Source organism: Gymnoscopelus microlampas (genome assembly GCF_963454915.1).
Source record: "Gymnoscopelus microlampas genome assembly, chromosome: 7".
NCBI lineage: Eukaryota > Metazoa > Chordata > Actinopteri > Myctophiformes > Myctophidae > Gymnoscopelus > Gymnoscopelus microlampas.
Window position 1 is genome coordinate 53,772,612 of NC_139944.1, and position 22,416 is coordinate 53,795,027.

The 22,416-nt window shown below is 41.9% G+C and overlaps 1 protein-coding gene across 7 annotated transcripts; it reads left to right on the forward strand.

The window, feature by feature from the left end:
• Positions 1 to 274: 274 nt before the first annotated feature.
• Positions 275 to 19,457, forward strand: cdk4 (cyclin dependent kinase 4). Of its 7 annotated transcripts, XR_014601176.1 has the most exons (10): positions 275 to 340; positions 3,065 to 3,335; positions 4,667 to 4,802; positions 5,831 to 5,998; positions 8,214 to 8,323; positions 15,628 to 15,678; positions 15,800 to 15,935; positions 16,640 to 16,778; positions 17,199 to 17,324; positions 17,399 to 19,457. XR_014601176.1 is itself a non-coding variant. In XM_084062712.1 (9 exons), exons 2-8 carry the CDS (start codon positions 3,103 to 3,105, stop codon positions 16,739 to 16,741), a joined length of 936 nt encoding a protein of 311 aa, XP_083918838.1. In that variant the 5' UTR covers positions 275 to 340; positions 3,065 to 3,102; the 3' UTR covers positions 16,742 to 16,778; positions 17,199 to 19,457. The 7 variants fall into 7 exon arrangements, 3 of the variants coding, with proteins under 3 accessions (XP_083918838.1, XP_083918839.1, XP_083918837.1); XR_014601173.1 differs by having other exon boundaries at positions 16,640 to 18,240; positions 18,686 to 19,457; XR_014601174.1 differs by having other exon boundaries at positions 16,640 to 18,230; positions 18,677 to 19,457.
• The last annotated feature ends 2,959 nt before the right edge of the window (positions 19,458 to 22,416 follow it).

Here is a 22,416-nt window from a genome sequence, read left to right on the forward strand (position 1 = left end):
ATAATTCTATAAGAAAATGGCCGCCAATCAAATTAAAAACTTTTTTATTGACCAATACATAAAATACTGGTATTTAGACCCAAACGTTTCAACGTGTTACATCCATGGCCGTGGGATCATTACCTTATATTTGAAATCTGAACCTTTATGTAGATGTAGGGGTTGTAAATAGAAAGATCTTCAAAACCAGGAACAAGTTGCGCCATGACTGTCATGATATGACAGTCATGTTTCAGGGCTATTGTAGCTCCGCCTCTGAGAAGAGTTGTTCTGTTCAACAGGAAGCAACAGAACTGAAGCTCTGCTTCATAAAACATACTGACTGTAGAGAAAAGAGTTGGTGAGTAGACAAACTAAACTATTAGTATTATTATTATTGTAAGTATTGAGGCTGTTAGTCCACAATTACATTGTCCTGTGTTAGTAGTTGTGATCCTCTCTGGTGTCGGAGGAGCAACAGTGTGTTTATGAGGCTCTGGAAGAAGAGAGAAAACAATGTGTAAATGTTGCTAAGTTTGTGATCGGCAACAGTGTGTCTGTGTGTTTGTGTCGCTTTGTATCCATATTGTATCCACTGACACATCATCATGTAACCATGTGGAACACCACGCTGCCACGTCACCTAATGTTTCTGTTTGTTACTGATTTATATTATTATGATCTGATCTAATTAACACAAAGGCTACGGAAGAGAGCACCACGTGTCGAGAGAGAGAGAGAGAGAGAGAGAGAGAGAGAGATGGGGGAGAAAGAGGGGGGGAAGTGGGGGAGAGAGAGAGGAGAGAGAGAGGAGAGAGAGGGCGGGGAAGAGAGAGAGAGGGGAGAGAGAGAGAGAGAGAGAGAGAGAGAGAGAGAGAGAGAGAGAGAGAGAGAGAGAGAGAGAGAGAGAGAGGAGAGGGTGGGGGGGTGATTAGCCTAACCCATTAGCCCCATTTCTCATACTGTATGCTTTGCAGGGCATAATAACTAAATACATAATTAATAGCTTCCTTTTTTTTGTGCATGACAACCAGACCATACCCTTATGGATCTGTGATTGACAGACAGGCCTCTTTTTAACCATAACTGCCACCAAATAGCTTCCTGTACATGTTTATAATGGCACTCCACTGGTCATACATAATAATGAATGATAGCCCCATGTTCATCATGCAGTAGGTATGATTACAGGAAACTTATCATAATCCATGTGACAATATGTATGTGACAACACTTAACATAGGCTTTATGAATATGGCCCTGTCTTGATTGTAGAAGTTATGGTTCTGCTGCTTCTATCTATCGTTCGTTGTATCAGACAGTTGACGTCAGAGGCCTATTGGTCCTAAAAATGGGGGTCCGGACCCCCAGGGGGGGTCCCCAAATATTTTTTTTTTGGGGGGGGGCTCCCCAGATGATTAGCAGCACCCATTAAGACCTGGAACGCATCTGTGTCACTTTAGATTTCTTTGGCTATTCAAAAATAGCAGATATACAAGCTCATAGCGCGGCACTCGGTGTTTATATCAATTAATTTAAGCCTAGAATCAAGCTATCCAGGATCCTGGTGAATCATGACCATAAAACGTTTGATTCTGTGAAAAAACTTTTTTGAAAACGGCAAAACAAAGGGTATTTATCAAATATAGTATATCATATCATTAAATATATAAAAAAAAAAACACAGAAAAAAAGGTTTTGTGGTCACGATTCACCAGGATCCTTGGATGGCTTGATTCTAGGCTTAAATTAATTGATATAAATATTTTTGGAAAAGTCAATGGGAAAAATGCATTGAGTATTTTGCAGTGGCACCAGGAAGTGGCCGCAACTGCGATGCCCTATAGGAAGATACACCATCCCAATACGAGCCACTAGAGGCGACATGGTACACACCATAGAGGTATAATATAACTAGAGGGTGGATTGCCCCGCCCCCCAGCTATTCATTTCAATGAAATTGCTCAGTGGCGTTTTGAAGCACCCGGAAGTAAGAAACTCTCAGATTTGACCACCAGGCCCAAGCACCAGACCCAAGCCTGGTGGTCACTGTTCTCCCGTGGTTCTGGGGGGGCTTGGTACACACATCCTACAAATGGTCGCCGGCGTCAGACAGCAAATCTCGTGAACGTCCTATTATATGGTTACTGGTGTTAGATCCCGCGAGAGTGTGTTGCTGAGACAGAGAAAGGTCGATTTAAAAGTACAATTTCTCCTGATTTGCCTCTCTGAACAAAAGCCATTTTAGTATGAACATCTTGTAAATATTATGTGGTTTGTGACGATCCGGTCCAATATTTAGCTCAGTGACCATGGAGCTAAAGAATGGTTCAGAAGCAGTGTACACGTTCACTCTCCCATTGAAATGATTAGACTTCAACCTGCTTCCTGTCTCCTAAAAAGGCGCCCCGCCCACTTCACACAGATACAGGAAGTAAACCGGAGACGGTGGATCTTGCTAATGTGCAACATTGTTTTCTCACTCAACAGTAAACAAACCAACACACAGTATAAGTGTATACAGGGTATCTGCACATTTATAACGTTACAATATGATGACTTTTAAGACCTTTTTATTACCAAATTGGCCAAATTGTGAAATATTGCACAAGAAAGCTTTAGCATTATTGCATAACTGTACCTCTGTACCCTTTGCATGTAAAGTATTCAACCAATCAACCAAAACAAAAGTTTATTTTTCAATTCATTATCCTATTATAATTCTACAAAGCTCTGTGCGTCTGTTTGTCTGTCTGTGCGTGCGTCCCCAAAATCTCTTCTGCCCGGTTCTCGTCAGTGGCAGGAGCAATTGATCTGCATTTGCACACAGCCATTGACCATTACAGTGTGCACGGAACACCGAAGCCCGTTTTTCTCTTTCCCCAAATGTCAGCTGTTTATTCGCGTTTTTGTGTTCGCTGGCTCCCGGGTTGCCAAATCATGTGCGTGAAACAAGCGGCGGCGTTGCCACATCCGTGAAACAAGCGGACCATCCGTGACGCACTTTGGGTGCTCATATCCCCCGACGGGCATGTGTTTATAATTATTTTTCTTGTGTTGTGTCCCATTTGCCCCTCCCCTCTAGTTGCCCTCTCATCTCTCTCTGTCCCAGACGGTGTGGTAATGAGCCTGGCCATGGCCCAGAGCGGCGCCGGCCTCCAGTACGAGCCGGTGGCGGAGATCGGCGGCGGTGCCTACGGCACGGTGTACAAGGCCCGGGACATGGAGAGCGGCCAGTTCGTGGCGCTGAAGAGCGTGCGCGTCCAGACGGACCAGGACGGCCTGCCCATCTCCACCGTCAGAGAGGTGGCTCTGCTGAAGAGGCTGGACCAGTTCGACCATCCCAACGTAGTCAAGTAAAGTTATTATGATGAAGTTTCATAGTGTACTCAAACTTTTTCATGTCGAGGACCCCTAAATTGACACTTATTAGCCCCACGGACCCCCATTTGAAAAGATATACCAAGGAGGACCCCCATAAGAGAAGATTTTTTACGGCTCTAGCAGGGATTTTCAACCATTTGAATATCAAGGACCCCCCAGTTTGACATGCATTAGGCTACGGACCCCCATTTAATGGCATTTCTATCTCTGGGATGCTAATTTCTATGGTAAAATCAATGTTAATTTAACTCAGAGAGTGTACAAATGGAACCGAATTTGGTTCCTAACAATCTATCTATCATTTAGCTGGGGACCCCCTGGAATTTCTCAAGGACCCCTGGGGGTCACCGGACCCCACTTTGAGAATCAATGGTATACGGTACACACCACTGGTTCTCAATGTGGGGGATCCGGGGACCACCAGGAGGGTCTACTTTGGGCCCTGCTCGGGAGGTGGTACTAAACTTATTTGAGGGAGGACTGGCCGGCGGGCCGGACGGACCACGTTGTCACGCTCCTGTCAATATGACTCAGCCATAATAACCATATCAGCGGCGGCCATGCATTGGCTGAGTGGTTTAAGTGAGCCCGCCCACTTGTCCCAGGTTCGATTCCAGGCCTATGGACGTGTGTGTTTTATACTCTCCGCTCCAGGCTTGTGGATGTACCTTTTTGCATAGTTATGTATATTTGTCTGTCAGTAAACGTTTCGATGAATTGAGTACAAAGGACCCCAATGGAAACAAGCCATAGTGCTTTCTTGGGTTTAAAGTCCTCTTTAACTGACCTTGTATTGAACTGTACTTCCCCGTGCTTGTCTTTGCAAACTGTTAACTGTAAACTGTCTGTAGCTTCTGCCAGCATTTTTCAGCATTCTGACTAATCTTTCAAGAACCACAGAATATTTATCTCCAGTATGATCGATCCCCTGATAGTTGCTAATCACGGAAGGTTTCACTGTGCTTTCGAAAGAAAAGAAAAAAAGTCATCTCGACCTCCCGTTCGTTTGTTATACGCCATTGAAAATAGCATGTTTCGCCAAAAATACATAGTAACACACAGCAGCCGAGATACAGAATATTTCCCAAATACTTTAACCAGGAAGTGAATGCATGCAGTAAATCTTTGGATCGCGTTATCTCCTGGTTCTGTGTGAAAAACAGGATTTTTTAAATAAATAAATAAATATATATATTTTTTTTATGACGGAGATCTCCGTCAATGCAGGGAATGTGTTAATAAAGCATTCAATCAATATTCAATCAATCAAATGGACGTGTGTGTTTTATATTCTACTCTCCAGGCTCATGGATGTGTGTGCGATCAAAAGGACGGACCAGGAGACTAAAGTCACTTTAGTGTTTGAACACGTGGACCAAGACCTGAAGACCTACCTGGACAAGGCCCCGGCATCAGGACTAGCACCCAGCCACGTCAAAGTAAGAACACCTGAGAAAATGACTCATCTTATAGCACTTCATGGATTACAGTTCTCAGTCGCCATGACTGATTACAGTCATTTGGATCCCATAGAAGTCAGCATGTCCTACTAGAAGCAGGTCATCTTGTCATCTACAAGCTCACAACCAGTGTTGATTTTGACAACACATTTTTATTTAGTTTTAGTCATATCATAAGATTATGATATTTAGATTATGATATTTAGATTATGATATTTAGATTATGATATTTAGTACAGTTGATTTAGTCGACTAAAATGTATCTTGGCGGTGCCTTGAAGGCGTCGTAATGGCTGATTTTACACTTGCATGCTGAAAATAGCTGATCTACAAGCTCACAACGCGTGGCAGCGTTGCTTGTAGATCTGCCATTTTCAGAGCGCAACACCCGAGCACAACTAAACATAAAATGACTTGTCATTTAGTTCTACTGGATCTCTTCTCCACTAGATCCCTCACTAACATTTTAGTCTAGTTTTCATTCGTTGACGAAATTGTCAATATATTTAGTCTTAGTTTTAGTCATCATAGTTTAGTTTTTATTTAGTTTTTGTCAGTGAAAAAAGGCAGTCGACCGACATGTTTCGTCATAGTTTTAGTCGACGAAATCAACACTGCTCACAACACGTTGCAGCGTGATGTGTTGTGAGCCTGTAGATTGCCCGTTTTCGATCATTAGTTATTTTAAGATTAAAGAGTATTTGAAGTGGTCTAGCTAGCAATAGAATACGTGTTCAATCTTCTGGAAAATCCTAATGAGCTCAGATATTTCATAAAAGCTAACGTTAACCCTCAAGGCGTCTGGGCATTTTGTTTTAAAATACAAAATGACTTTCCTTTTTTTTTTGTCAGGGCTGGTATGGTCCGACTTTAACATCAATCTGCAATTTCTTCAATTGGTTGGCTGTATGGCTACCAAAACATCATTGTGTGTATGTGTCTGTCTGTCTGTCTGTGTGTGTGTGTGTGTGTGTGCGTGCGCGTGTGCTCGTGCGCTGCGGCTCTAGGACCTGATGCGTCAGTTGCTGTGTGGTCTGGCCTTCCTGCACTCGAACCGTGTGATGCACCGGGACCTGAAACCAGAGAACATCCTGGTGACCAGCCAGGGCCAGGTGAAACTGGCTGACTTCGGCCTGGCCAGGATCTACAGCTGTCACATGGCCCTGACCCCCGTGGTAAGAGGAGCGTACAGTCACACTTACAGTACAAACAAGTTTATTTTACATGTCGGAGTCATAGTTTAACCCATTAACTCTCTCAGTGCCAAGCCCCGAGTTATCCCGAGTTTTTTCTGAATGCCCTCAGTGCCAGAACGAGAAATCCCGAGTTTTTACTTTTTACTGTGATCGCGCTATTCTGTTTATTTTTCATCATCAGTTTCGCTTTCTGATTCCTTCAGACTCACCCGGGACCGGATTCATGACGCAGATTCCGTCCCGGTCAATTTAGGCCAGAATAGGGAAAAACACGTTTTTTCACACGGTATAAAAAACGAACAGAGAGCTCCACTTCTATTTTCTTTAGTCTGGGTGACGGACAGTCATCGTAGTCGTGTATCACATCGTAATTTAGCCCGATCAGCGATTGTCGAAAACGTCACATCCGGTTATGACGTATAGACTGTTGGAGCCTGTTTGGGGGGGGGGGGGGGTCGAGCGAGTCAGCGAGTGATTGAGGTGTCAATCTACTGCTCTCTGCTGGTCGATCTGTGGTATGTGTTTAAAACCGCAGCTCTGTCGTATGTGTTTAAAACCGCAGCTAGACAAGCTATTTGAAAATTAAATTACAAAATAACAACAAAAATACACGCAGTCACTCTGGCAGTCAAAGACTTAAGACCGGGAACGTATTTGTGTCATTTATTTTTATTTCTTTGGGCTATTCAACAATAGCAGATCTACAAGCTCGTAGATCTCGTATTATCGTGAAATATTTGACAAAGCTTTGAATATATGTATTTTTAAAGCGAACATTTGTAACTGTCAAATGTCTCAACAAATGACTTAATTCTTCAGAAAAACTATTGTGAAAATATTTGAATATATATATATATATAAAAGCAATTTTAACTGTTAAATGTCTCAACAATTGTCTTAATTTGTCTGAAAAATTATTGCTAAAATGACACAGATGCGTTCCAGGATTCAATGGTTAACTGTATCTACTCAGTGGTGGACAGTAACTGAGCATAATCATTGTTGTCGGGCAGAAACCTCTCATCTCCATATTCTAAACGTTTTCTTTTGGTAAATTAACTCCCCTACTTGATCATACTGCAGCCTCACACGAAAGCATCAAAAGTAGCAGATCTACAAGCTCGAAACGCGGCCGCGTTTCAAGCTTGTAGATCTGCTACTATTTGCTATTTTTGAATTAGCGTCCTGAAACGTGGTAACATATAGAGGAACATATGAGGTTTCCACCCTGACAGAGACGATATTTACTTGGGTGCTGCTGTGCTAAAGTACAATTTTGAGGTGCTGGCCAGGCAGAGCAAGCAAATGACGTGGGATTGAAAGACAGAATGGATTCTGAATCCATTGCAATCATTTGTTTTGCACCAAAACCACTCCTTGGGCTAAAAGCGGCCATAGCCATGTATACTTTTTGTGTAAAAAGCCCATTGAGATTGGGCCGTTTTTAGCCCAAGGAGTGGTTTTGGTGCAAAACAAATGATTGCAATGGATTCAGAATCATAAAAACACCCTAGTTGCTACTCGCATGCTACTTAAAACAGAATTAAATTTTGTTTATTTTGGAGGATTTTTTTTAAACCAAGGTTATGGTGGGTACCCCAACTTTAAGGAGCTGTCAAAAATTCTCCTAGGGATACTGAATTTCAGTCTTTGTGAGATGTGTTACTAGACACCTTTACAAACACATTGGTGAAGATTTGTTTTTGGTAAGGAATGTATTCCAATACTTTTCTAATATCCCCTGACTAACAGGGAAACGATAGACAAAAGAAAAAACACTAAAACTATAACGGGCTAATGCAAAAACTTTAAAACCCCTGATAATGTCATTGTAATCCTAATAGTGTCTAGTTCTTTTTCATATGAGAAATGTAGGCTATCAAGTAAGTTCAAGTGCCCGGTCTAGGTGATCTCAGGATCTGCTTCTGTATTCTGTTTGTCGCGGAAAAGTCTCTCAACACAGCAGGATGTTAGAGGATGGTTATGACAGTGACTACAGTATAGTGTGATTTCGGACCAATTTAATTTTGGGTGCGTTCTCTTCAGGTCAACACTTTTTTTAGTTCAGTTTTCACCTGCCTGAACACCGTGTCTGCATCCACAACAATATGGTCTGTCAACATATTCAGACCGTTGTCCAAATCCTTGTGTTTCTCCATGGACTCATGGACGGTTGGTTGTGTGTTTTCTCCAGGTGGTGACCCTGTGGTACCGTCCTCCAGAAGTCCTGCTCCAGTCGTCCTACGCCACGCCTGTAGACATGTGGAGCACCGGCTGCATCTTCGCCGAGATGTTCAGACGCAAGTGAGTGAGGAGAAAAATACCAATGACCACATGATATACTGTACATCAGAGGGACAGCGCATGTTAGATGTTTTGGAGATGAAGCCAGAGAGGCCAGACTGAAATGGTTTGGACATTTTGTACAGAGGAGGGATAGTGAGTATATCGGTAGAAGAATGCTGAGGTTGGAACTGCCAGGCAAAAGGCCTAGAGCATTGGTTCTCAAAGTGGGGTCTTGAGGGAGTTCCAGGGGGTCCCCAGCTAAATGATAGATAGTTAGGAACCAAATTGACCCAGATGGGTCTGTAACTCTGAGAGTGTACAAATGGACCCTAACCATCCATTTGGTTGGTTCCATTTGTACACTCTCAGAGTTAAATTTACATTGATTCCTTGAAATTAAAATGGTTGAGAATCACTGCTATAGAGCTGTAAACATCTTATCTTATGGGGGTCCCTGGCATATCTTTTCAAATGGTGGTCCGCGGGCTAATACACATCAATTTGGGGGTCCTTGACATGAAAAGGTTTGAGAACCACTGGCCTAGAGGATGACCAAAGAGGAGATGTATGGATGTAGTAAAAGAGGACATGAAGTTAGTTTGAGTGTGAGAGAAGAGGAGGCAGAGGACAGGGTGTGATGGAGACAGATGATTGGCTGTGGTGATCCCTGAAGGGAACAGCCGAAAGGAAAAGAAGATGATCACATATCATACTGTATATCACATGTAAAACGGGATATTGATGCTTAAAAGCATTAGTGGGGACTAAACTTTTTGACTGATTGATTGATTGATTGAATACTTTATTAGACAGAAATGTAAACAGCATGTGACAGTCAGAGGAGACTTGTGAGTTTCCATTGTGGTCCTATGTATTCAATTCATCAACATAGCATAAGAAACACAATAATACATGTCATCAACACAAACACACATATATTTTATGTTTGGTTTGGTTTGTTCTATATGTGGGTGGTACCAGATAATGGTTGTTGTGGCTGTCACTCACTTTGAAGAAGTAGTTAGACAGGTGTGAGGATATTGCGGACACTGTTCCTCTTAAATACTAATCCCATTGATATTTGTCCTTGTACCTTTGGTACCTCTGTGCCAATTTGCCAAGTTATGGCATCTAAAGGTTAAATATCTTCTGAAGGGATAGGCTGAGCTCGGGAACGCTGTGATGTAACACACAGGGTGTGTGTTGGGTTTAGGTGTGCCATTGAGCTGTAGTATTGAGCTGTAGTACTGAGCTGTATTATTGAGCTGTATTATTGGCATTAGTGCCACGGTCACACTGGCATACCTGTCTCTTACACCGCAGCACACCACCGTACCAATGTCAGCCTAAGCCCTGTAGATGGCAGCACACTCACACATTTTGGTTCTAGGTGTTTAAATCCCCCTTTAAGCACTCATGAATACATTGTTATACCCAAAAGAGTGTTTATTCATGTCTTAATGCAACTGTAACTGTAAGCTTAACCTCTCCGCCACATCTTTTCATTTTAAATATATATTTTTTAAATTGTGTAATATTTCCATAGCAAGCAGAAGTGAACACTTGGCCAGAGAAGACAATAGCAGGCGTTAGGTGACTGTCTGAGTCATTTCCACCCACAATAAATGCTTCACAGAGTGCAACCAAAGCAGTAACCTACGTAGGCCTGTCCAACAAGACCCTGTTTTTAACAGCCTCCCAGGGCCAATGGGAAACAAAGCAATTATGTTACTAGACTGTTTTTTTCTTATAATGTCAGGAAGCACTCTAACCCCCCCCCCCCCACACGCACACACGCACGCACGCACGCACGCACACACACACACACACACACACACACACACACACACACACACACACACACACAGACAGACAGACAGACAGACAGACAGACAGACAGACAGACAGACAGACAGACAGACAGACAGACAGACAGACAGACAGACAGACAGACAGACAGACAGACAGACAGACAGACAGACAGACAGACAGACAGACAGACAGACAGACAGACAGACAGACAGAGACACACACACACACACACACACACACACACACACACACACACACACACACACACACACACACACACACACACACACACACACACACACACACACACACACACACGGACATGAGTCATGTTGGTCTACATCAGTGGTTGTCAAAGTGAGGTCCGGGGACCCCCAGGGGTCCTTGAAGGGGGTTCCAGGGGGTCCCCAGCAAAATGTGTTAATATAACACACACATATATATATAATATATCACAGTTTTATACTTTGGCAAACAAAGACAAAAATAGCTGATCCGACGCATTGTTGTCAGCTTGTAGACGGGCTATTTTTTAATGAATTTTGGCAAAATATTGGAAAAACAATGCTTGAATGTGTCCTTATATTATCACCACTTTACCCACATACAGCTCAAGTGGGGTTAGGAGTTTTTTTTTTTTTTTTGTATCCCTCGATTTTGTAACCCTTTTTTCACCCGGTGCCAATTTGCTAAGTGATCCTGGGCACTACACTCCCCCCACCAGCCTAGGGAGGCCAGAGCCGAGCTCATGCCTCCCAATGCATGAGAGCCAACTAACCTTCTTGTCACCTGACAGGAGGGAGTTTCCCCGGTTGGACGTAGTGCGTGGAAGGAAAGGTTATTCCAACCAGTTCCTTTCCCCTCCATCAGGCGCCCCGGCTGTCATGGGGGAGGCAGTATAGTGACCAGGATTACTACATGTTTTTGTGAGGGAATTAACTACCCTAGGAGACACGGGGAGAACATGCAAACTCCACACAGAGTAGGCCCTTTCGCCAACCCCACCTGGGGTATGGGCACTGAGTTAGGAGGGTTTTCACTATTAATGTGGAGATAGTTGTTTTGTCCATCATTGATTAGAATGACCAAGTTGACGGAAAAAAATAAACCTGAGTTGAAGTTAGATGGTTTGACTGACAGTTTGAGGATCCAATGGAGTTGGGAGGTTTTAGTCAGAAGAGCTTTTTAATACTTTTCATTGTATTCAGTATCTGTAAAACACACACACACAGACGTACGTGTTCAATAGCACTGATTTATAAAACATTTTTAAAAGAGAGATTGTTGGTTTAGTCGCTGTTGAGATATGCTGTATAGCAGTGGTCTTCAACGTTTTCAGGCCAAGGACCCCCTAGCTGAGAGAGAGATGAAGCAGGGACCCCCCTCTATATTGTATAAAATTGTGTTTCAGATTCAAGTTTTTAGTCTGCTTAGTCTGCTCTATTTTTCCCTCTACACCTATAGCCTCTTTGCCAAAAATAGCAGATCTACAAGCTCGCAACGCCTCGCAGCGCGAGGCGTTGAGAGCTTGTAGATCTGCTATTTTCGGCTAATGCTCCCCTCAGAAAAGGAATTCTAGGGTTCAAGTGGTTAATGTAAAAAAACTAAATCCTATCACACAAAGATTTGGCAGACCCCCTATAGTATAGCTCTGAGGACCCCCTAGGGGTCCCAGACCCCCTGTTGAAGACCCCTGCTGTATAGTATTTTATTAGGTTTAGTTCTTGACTGTTAAACTCTTACCTGTACCTCTCCTGAGTTTCACCTTTCACTTTTGAGGTGCAGACTGAGATGGGAGGCAAACTAAATAAAAAAAACCCTGAATAACTTGACCGTAGAAACATAACAAATTCATCTGCTTCCATTATATCGGTGGAATAATGCATGATACAATTAAGCTAATTTAACATCCGATCATGATGCTCTGTTGGCATGTATGAAAATGTCAGGCAGGCTCCAGTTGACCTCAATTTTGGATGAAGAAGATGGCAAAAGATGAGAAAGATTGAAGTGACTGTTATTGTGGCACACAGATGGCGGGAGCGTCAGATGTAACTAACGACTGCTCAACTGGCTAGTGTGTTTCCATAGGAACGGTTACTAAAAGTGACATCTGCATTCCAATCTATGGGAAAAGGACATCAACAAATAAGGGTCGCATAAACGTGGGTGTGAAGCCGCACACTTGATGACCGCGTGATGTGATGCTTATATGCATGGCGTAGAGAGAGGGATGTTATTGGAGGGTTGCGGTGCATAAACCTGGCCTCATTACCAAGACAAAATGGCACATTTTAGAGTCAAGTGGTGCATTAAAAAAAACATCCAAGCGCTGATCTACAGAGAAGTGGAGAAAGAAGTGATGGGGTCAGATTCACCGTCTTCTCCATAGGTGGGCGAGGGCATGTGTGGTTTTACACCTAGAGAACGGTACGAGTCTCTGGATGCTTGTCTGGTGGCTCTGTTATGCTGTGTGTGTTTGGGGGGCATTTTCCTGGCATGGTTTGGGGCCCACTTGTCCCCTTAGCGCAGTGGTTTTCAACCTTTTTCATATCAAGGTCCATTATTTATTCGGCATTTGAGCCACAGATCACCGTTTGATGAGATTTTGCCTCTCAGACCCAAAACTTGTGTTATCGTTGGATAAGATTTTGTCCACAATTCCACATGCTGTATGGATGTTGGTTCCATAGGAGAGATAGATAACAGGCAAACGTTGATCAAAATAAAAATAATCTACATTCTCTAATTGTCTAGACTTCTTGTAAATTAAGTAATGCAGATGTTTAACAATGCTTTAACTCTTGAGAGCGTAAAATGAAACCAAATGGACCCGTACGGGTCCATTTGGTTTCATTTTACGCTCTCAAGAGTTAAAGATCTATAAGGGTCCATTTGGTTACCAACTCTCCATTATTTAACTGGGGACCACCTGGAACCCCCTCGAGGACCACTGGTGGTCCCCTGACCACTGGTTGAAGACCCCAGCCTTAGAGGGAAGGATCACTACAAACCAATACAAAGTTATTCTGAGAGATCACTTTTATCCTATGATGATCCTGATGATGGGAGTGACCGTTCTTCTCTTCCAGGATGACAACGCTCCCATCCACAGGGTTACAATGAGTCACTGATAGGTTCTGTAGGAGCTGGTCTTTATGTTTTGGTGTTGGGCTTGTTAGTTTGGTTAATTGTGCTGTATTAATAATACTGTGTCTACACATAATACTGTATTAAGTGTAGACACTTGGTGGCGGGCATTTGATTGACATGCGCAGGGTGTGCATATAGGAAGCACAGACACACAGTGTGTTAATTAGTGTGGGCACAGAGTGAAGGCAGCACACTGTTCCTACCAGAGAAACACAAACATACGGACGGAGGAAATCAAAGGAAACTGGAGAGACTGCTAATTTAACTGGTACGTTCTGTACTGGTCCTTCAAAAGAACTGAATATTGATTGGACTTAGTTTGTGTATATCTGCGTAATTATAGGACCCTCCCTTTCCTGTGCATGTAATGGTGAGTGAGCTGGACAATGGAAATTGATTGAAAATTGCCGTCACAGGTTTGCACCAGATGCAGATGCACTGTTCTATACAAATGTTCCACATCTAGAGCATAGTATCTATACCAATGTAATTTTATCCCGTTTTTCACAAAGAACCAGGAGATAACGCGATCCAAAGATCTACTGCTCCATTCACTTCCCTGTTAAAATATTAGGGACATATTCTGAATCTCTGCTCCTGTGTTTTACTATGTATTTTGGAGCGAAACATGCTATTTTCAACTGGGTATAACAAGCGAACGGGAATCGCATTTTTCTTTTTAGCGGTGCCAGCCGCTCTACATTTGACTATGTCTGCGTGTCCGTCCGTCCGTATGTTATGTCCGTCCGTATGTTTGAACACGGCAAAGTAGCAACACATGCGCCACTTCCACACACACACACACACACACACACACACACACACACACACACACACACACACACACACACACACACACACACACACACACACACACACACAAGCCAATACTGCACACATGCGCACACACAAACACACGCACACACACACACACACGCACACACACACTTGACGTCCGTATGTCCGTCCGTATGTTGTGCCCGTCCGTTTGAGCACGGCATTTAAACAGCTATAACTCCAGTTCGCAGCATGCTATGGAGTACACATTTTGTACATGGACTAAAACCACCAATAGGGACGAACTGAAATTAATTAAGCCCCGCCCCCTCTGTCTTCCTATTGGCTGGGCTTTAAACAGCCGTAAGTCCAGTTTGCAGCATGCCACCAAGTCCAAATTTGGTATGTGGACTTAGACCACCAATAGGGACGAACTGTAATTACTTAAGCCCCGCCCCCTCTGTCTGCCCATTGGCTGGGCTTTAAACAGCCATTATTCCAGTTTGCAGCATGCTACCAAGTACACATTTGGTAAGTGGACTCAGACCACCAATAGGGACGAACTGAAATTAGTTAAGCCCCGCCCCAAAAGCCCCGCTTCCTTCACACAGGGTGTGATTTTTTTCACGGAAGCACAGTGAACCCGTCCGTGATTAGCAACCATCAGGGGATCGATCATACTGGAGATAAATATTCTGTGACTACTTGAAAAGGTAAGAAAATTCGCAAAATCCTGGCACTGGGACCACACAGCCTTTTAGGCTTCATGATAAAAAATTGCACATGGGGCTGATATGACAAATAACTGAAATATGCAAAGACATTATTGATATATTTAGACTTTTTTATTCATGTAAAAATTGCAGAAATAGCTGATCTACAAGCTTACAACGCGTCACTTCGTGACGCGTTGTAAGCTTGTACAGTAGATCAATTTTTACATGCCTAACTAGCCATTCTATTAGGAGTCCAATAATAGTTAAACGTATAATAAATGTATAATAAATGTGTGGCCCTTCCTCAGTCAATGCATTGTGACGTGTTCTATGAACAAAATGCTAATCAGTCCACCATACATGTGCAAACGTGGCATTGCCAGTCCATTCGTATTGTAGGAGATATTATTTAGGTTTTGGTGTCGGCGTGTTATTTGGGTTAGTTTGTAGTATTACGTCTAGACACTGGGTGGCGGGCATTTGATTGACGTGCACAGGCTGTGTGCACATAGGACGCACAGACAGGTGTGTTAATTAGGTGTGGGCACAGAGTGAAGGCGGACAGAGGAAATCAAAGGAAAACTGGGCGAGAGACTACTAATTTAAATGGTTCTTGTTGCAGCATTGAGATGCTCGTGTGTGTGTGTGTGTGTGTGTGTGTGTGTGTGTGTGTGTGTGTGTGTGTGTGTGTGTGTGTGTGTGTGTGTGTGTGTGTGTGTGTGTGTGTGTGTGTGTGTGTGTGTGTGTGTGTGTGTGTGTGTGTGCAAGATTCGTTTTTTATAACAAATGCTTTACTTTTTAAACCACGGCCTATAGGGCTCTAATCCTTCAACATATTAACATGTAAACATCTCTTCTGTTCAGACCTTTGTTCTGTGGAGAATCAGAAGTAGACCAGTTGGGAAAGATATTTGAGTGAGTATGACCAATACAATTAAACAAACTGAACAAAACAAAATAATCATTGAATTGTCTTAATTCAGTGTATGTTCCATGTAACGGTAACATGTATGTAACGTGTGCTTTGTCACTTCAGTCTCATTGGATTACCACTAGAAGAGGAGTGGCCAACCGACGTCACGCTGAAAAGAAAAAACTTCCCCCCTTATTTTCCTCGACCAATCACAGACTTTGTTCCAGACATAAACGAACTGGGGGAACAGCTACTGCGGGTAAGGGTTATTATTATTCATTCATTTGAACCAAATTAAAAACTGTATGGGGTGAATTTTAACCCATTAAAGACCTGAGGCCGGTTCCACAAATGTCGGTTTTCTGAAACACTTTCAGTTCTCAAACTTTTTCATGTCAAGGACCCCAAACATTATTATGTATTTGGCCATGGACCCCCCATCTCAAAATATTTAGTTCTAGGGACCCCCCAGAATCAAAGATTTAAGTTCTATATATATATATTCTATATATATATATATTCAAAGATTTACAAAAAAAATCACGATTTTTCAAAAATAGCAGATCTACAATTTTGTACCTTGTCCTACGACAAATACTGTAAATAGCTGATCTAAAGTCACATTGTGAGATTGTAGATCTGCTGCTATTTACACTATTTAGGAAAATTATCTTTTTCTTCTTTCAAAATTTTCCCCCATATAACCAAAAAAGAGGCATGGGGTTTAAAACGGTTTAACGTACTTGAACGTTACAGACTCTTCAAATACTTAGTATTAGAAACAATTGCAGTACAAAACCTTTTTGTAGTTCATATTAATTGATGGTGATGTCTTTGTCCCCAAGGCTAGGGGAAAATGAATTGTGCGTCACAGGCTAAACATGCAATATTCAAATTGTTTAATTGAGGTTTTTAAGCGTAGAAAACCCGCCTCTTCTAAACGAATATTTTTCTTTCCCACAGGAAATGTTGACCTTTGACCCTTTGAGAAGAATCTCTGCCCTCAACTCTCTAGAACATCCTTATTTCCAGGATGAAGACACAGTGACTCAGAGCAACGGCTGAAACGTCAGCAAACGTAACGTGGAATGTGTGTGTTTTTGTAAGACGCGACTACATTCATTCATTCATTCATTCATTCAGTGGCATTAACGCCTTTTCAAAGGATTCAACGACCCTGGGTCGTGGCTGTTGGAATATTTGTCGTTATACATAATATAACCTTTTACAGACACACTTTGCACCCAAAATGGATTCCTTTGATTGATTGATGTCTGGGATAAAAAAAAAGGAATATGAAAAAAAGAAGAATGGACTGAAAGGTTCTGTTTTTACTTTGGAAACGTTTAGAATACCGTAATTGATTATTTGATTATTATTTGCTTGTTTGTTTGTTTGTTTGTATCATGAAAGGCAGTACCGGTGTTGTTGGTATCTGTATTAATCTTTGCCTTGATAGGAGCTTCTTTTTTTTGGTTACTATTAACCACATTATCTCCTATTTCGGGTCATGTCATTATAGGCCAAGATTTCCAAACCTTCTAGCCCAGGTTCAGTGATTCTCAAAGTGGAGAGGGACCCTCAGGGTTCCTTGAGGTGTGTGTAATTCTGAGAGTGTACAAAACCAAATTAACCTGTAACACTCAGAGTTATGGGGGGGATTGAAAATTAAAACAAGTTTGAGAACCACTGACCTAGGGCTCAAGTGGTTAAGACATTTAGCAGCCATATCTGAGCTGAATGCTCTCTGCTATGTGTCTCCAGTGTATCTATATAAGGACCATATCAATATGAGGTGTCATTTTATGTCTTGTCAATTTCACTTTTGAACCCATTCGAACCGGGAACGCATCTGTGTAAACCACTGTATCCATGTTTTATATACCTTGGCTATGCAAAAATAGCAGATATACAAGTTCATAGCTGCGGCACCAAGTGCCACTTGTAGATCTGCTATTTTTGAAAAAATCGTGAAAATGTGTGCAAATCTTTGAATGTATATTTTTTCAAATCTTTGCTTCTTGGGTGGTCCCTGGAACTAAATATTTTGAGATGGGGGTCCGTGGCCAAAATACATATCATTTTGGGGGTCCTTGACATGAAAACGTTGGAGAACCACTAATATAGCAACATGATTTAGGAGACATTTGTAGAATGTTCAAATATTTGCACAAATGTTCACAATTTTTCCAAAATGGCAGATCTACAAGCTCATGGCACTCGGTGCCGTGCTATGAGCTTGTTATATGGGCTTGCTGCTTGCTATATCTGCTATTTTTGAATAGCCAAAGAAATCTAAAATGACACACAGGTGCGTCCCCGGATTGAATGGGTGAATGCGATCTCTTTAGAGGACACTTGTACGCATAGACTGTTGTTATAACATAATGAAAGTATTCCTTTTTTTTTGGGGGGTGGTCAGTATGCCACTGTCTTCAGTTGCAATTATGCCAGTGGGTTTTTAGTATGTAATGTATTCATGTACAGTATATAGAGACATTTGAATTGTGTGGCAGAGTTGAAATCTGCCATATTATACTGGAAACCCATGGCAGTGATGAAGAGTCTGTGTTAACAATGATGGGGAAACAAACCAGTGGCGTGCACAGACATTTTGAGGGGCAGGTGCTCAAGTAAATTATACTTTTTTTTGTTTACTTGGTCTGCTCTTTTTTTACCTCTACAACGCCTCGCAGCGCGAGGCGTTGTGGGCTTGTAGATCGGCTATTTTTGGCTAAAGTTCTCCTCAGAAAAGGGATGCTAGGTTTCGAGTGGTTATGGTAAAAAGAAAAATCATATCGCATAAAGATTTGGCGGACCCCCTGTAGTAACTCTGAGGACCCCCTGAAGACCCCTGCTGTAAACTGAAAAAAAATATATATATATATATATTTTTTCTTTCCAAAAGGGCACTTCTGGTCAAGAGGGCAAAGGGCAAGTGCTTTAGCACCACCTAGAGTCTATCTGTGCACGTCCCTGTATACTGGAAACCCATGGCAGTGATGAAAGAGTCTGTGTTAACAATGATGGGGAAACAAACCCATGATTTATTCACTCTCATAGAGGAAAGAATAACAGTAAAAATACCAACTGAAACAAACTGGTATTACCCTTGAATAGTGAGAATGTGCACATTATACCATTTAAATGTTGTAATTGTCGAATATCGTCTCTTGTCGGGCAGACACCTTGTATCTCCATATTTCAAAAATAACTCGCTGTGTGAGCTTGTAGATCGGATATGTTTTGCTACTTTTGAAAAGATATTTGAAAGTGAAAGTGGTTCAAGTCTCTTGAGTTTTATAGATATTTAGCAAATTAAAAGTAGACTAAATATGTAATGACTACATTGGAACGTTTTTCATTTCCTGAAAAGTAACGGTTTGGGGCGTAGTATACAATGTTTCCTCCTGACAGTGACGATATCGTTGCTGTCGGGGCAGAAACCCCTTATCTCCATATTCAAACTTCCCCCCCCCTTTTTTTTCTTCCGTAAATTATCGCCCTGTTTGATCATACTACAGCGTCACACAAATGCGACAAAAGTAGCAGATCTACAAGTTCGAAAAACGCGCCGCGAAGCTAGGCGTTGTGAGCTTGTCGATTTGAAATTTGAACCCTGAAAAGTAACGGTTTAGGACATACGAGGTATTTCCACCCGACAGAGACGATGATGTGTGAGGGTGAAGTGTACTTGTACCAAGTTGTTTTTCCCGTCATTCCAAGAGCAAAACCTGTCATGAACCAGTGCTGCAAAGACCAATAAATAAACTGTCCTAATAATCACAAAATAATCATTTATGCATTATTATGTACAGTAAAAAACACATTTCATCCAAACCTGAGGAATCCCACTGTACAATTTACAATATAAGCGTTTAGCAGACGCTCTTAGTGTTAATCCAGAGCGATTTACAGAAAGCAAGGTAAACACGAGGTAATACATCAAATGCATAGATAAATAGTCATCTAGGATCATAGGTAAACCAAGAACCTATCATCAGTCTAATCCAGGGGTCTTCAACATTTTTCAGGCCAAGGACCCCCTAGCTGAGAGAGAGATGAAGCAGGGACCGCCCCCACTACATATTGAATTAGATTGTGTTGCAGATTAAAACGTTTCTTAGATTTCATAGATACTGTAGGTTCATATAGACTTGTTCCAATATGTTGGATTCATTTTAAACATGTATTTTCAGACAGTTAACCCTCAATATTTAGTCAACTTGCCCGTTGGCTTTTTCTTTTTCCCTCTACAACAACTCTCCAAAAATAGCCGATCTACAAGCTCGCAGCGTGGTGAGCTTGTAGGTCGCTTGTAGGCTAATTTTGAAATAGAATGTGGAATATTTGGAATATTTTTGAAACATTCTAACACCACAAATATCTGCTATTTTCGGCTAATGTTCCCCATCACACAAAGATTTTGGCAGACCCCCTGTAGTTATTCTGAGGACCCCCTGGGGGTCCCGGACCCCCTTGTTGAAGACCCCTGGTCTAAACAGTAAAATATCAAGAAATAAATCATCTTTACATCGAAACTATGCAAACTATAGGATGCCAGGTCAACAAATTAACCTGCCATCTGTCTCTACATAATAACATGCTATATAAATTACACTTGAACCTCATAAACCTGCAAAGTCGTCAAGACTAGGGCAAGGGCTGAGGTGGAGTCTGAATGATAATGATAATGAATTATATTCGTATAGGGTAACCGCCCAACTCACTCCAAATCCAACTCACTCCAAATCGCGCCCAACTCACTCCAGACATCTCACTCCACACACTTGCCCAACTCACTCCACACACTTGCCCAACTCACTCCACACACTTGCCCAACTCACTCCAAAAATTATTATTGAGTACAATATTGAGGAATTAAGTACAATATTGAGGAATTTGTTACTTTTAACTCTATTCTGTTTTAGGCTTGGTTAAAGTTTTAAATACTGTCTCTACAAAACAACTTCATGGTTCTGGGGGGGGGGGCTCGCTGGCCACTTTGGCACTTGGAGTCCAGTGTTTGTTAGATGTCTTATTCTATTGTTGGTCAAATCAAGAGGTGTTGTTATATTCCTCGTTAAGGTTTTGGCCCTCCTTGTATAGCACCCTTTCCAAACAAAGTTCCAAAGTGCAGCACAGAGCAAGATTAAAAACAACAGACAGCAAAGCAAAACATGAAATTAGAAAAATAATATTACAGTGTATACAATCATATATAAAACAATTAGGAAAAACACATACTGACTCACTGAAGAGGTGAGTCTTCAGATTACGGCCGAATATTGGGAGTGAGTCTGCAGTTCTGACTTCAATGGGGAGTTAGTGCACATGCAGTTTGGGAGCCAGAAGGGAGAAGAGTCTGGGACGTGTGGAGCGTTGTCCTGGATGTTTTAGGGAAGGTTCTGACAGCTTCCCTGTGTTAGCTGATCTGAGTGAGCGGGAGGGCTTGTATAGGGCTGGATCAGGCTTTGAAGATATTCAAGTTTAAGAGAGTAGGAGTTTCTTATTAGCTGCCGCTGTTACTCTGTCTGTTAGGAGGATATGTAAGGGGGAAAAAAACTGAAAACAGATTGGTATAAAACTTTGAGTAAAGGTTGATCACGGGCCAAGGAAGTCCTGATGAACCCGATCAGCCCAGGGGTTCCGATATTATCCTCAGAGATCATGTTTTTGCTCAGCATCAAACTTTTAATGCACTCTGCCAGCAGGCCAAGAAATACACTCCACTACTTTTTGCCTATAATTCCCTTTTCCCCTGGATTCCTTGGTTCAACTGTACAACTGTTACACTGCAAGTGCAACTCTGCAAAAAGTGAAACTCCCCACGCCAGATGTTCCACCATCTTGACTTTTCTTCAAAACACACTTTTTGCGACGACTCCTACATATTTTGTCCAAAACTCACACAAATCGGTGAGTATTGTGATCAAGACGTATCGGTCTGATTTTTCATATTCCATTCCAATTGGCTATAATTGAAAAATACCACACTTCATGAACTGATCTGATTGACATTACACTATACCACTACACTACTACTGTATATTATCTTAACATTCTTATACCATTATATAGTATACACATTATTGTTGTACTATATTATATTATCATATACTATCTTACACTACTATATTTGCTACTATTGTTATTGTTACTACTTGTATCTCTCTCTGTCTCTCTTCTCTCTCTGTCTCTCATGGATCTCTTCTTTCCCCCCGACACGGTCGAGGCAGAAGGCCCCCACCCTAGAGCCTAGGGTCTGCCTGACGTTTCTTCCAGTTAAGGGGGAGTTTTTCGTTGCCACTGTCGCAAAATGTCTTGCTCAGGGTGGGACTGTCGGGTCTCTGCTCTACATGTAAAGTGTCTTGAGACAAAAAAAAATATTGAATTGAAAAAAAAATGATTGATTGATTGATATCTTTATTGGTCATGTCACATGGAACATACATCTGACCCACCATATTCAGAAGGATAAGGCAAAAAAAACGTACAGCTTGTCTCCATTGAGGTATGTATGAGTTCATGTGGTGCTGGTGAGTGCTTGAATGTATAGAGTTCATGACTAATGTGTCCCTGCATGGGCACATATAATTATGAAGTCTCTGAGTGGATGCGTGGGTGTACCTGCCACTCAAAGAGTGTGTGTGTGTTTGTTTGTTTGTGTGTGTGTGTGTGTGTGTGTGTGTGTGTGTGTGTGTGTGTGTGTGTGTGTGTGTGTGTGTGTGTGTGTGTGT

Bases quoted from the DNA above. Each gene is read 5' to 3' on its own strand.
- cdk4 (XM_084062711.1), top strand. From the start codon at position 3,103: ATGAGCCTGGCCATGGCCCAGAGCGGCGCCGGCCTCCAGTACGAGCCG. The intron at 8,324-15,627 runs GTGAGTGAGGAG...TCTTCTGTTCAG, and splicing joins GCCGAGATGTTCAGACGCAA to ACCTTTGTTCTGTGGAGAAT. The intron at 15,679-15,799 runs GTGAGTATGACC...TTGTCACTTCAG, and splicing joins CAGTTGGGAAAGATATTTGA to TCTCATTGGATTACCACTAG.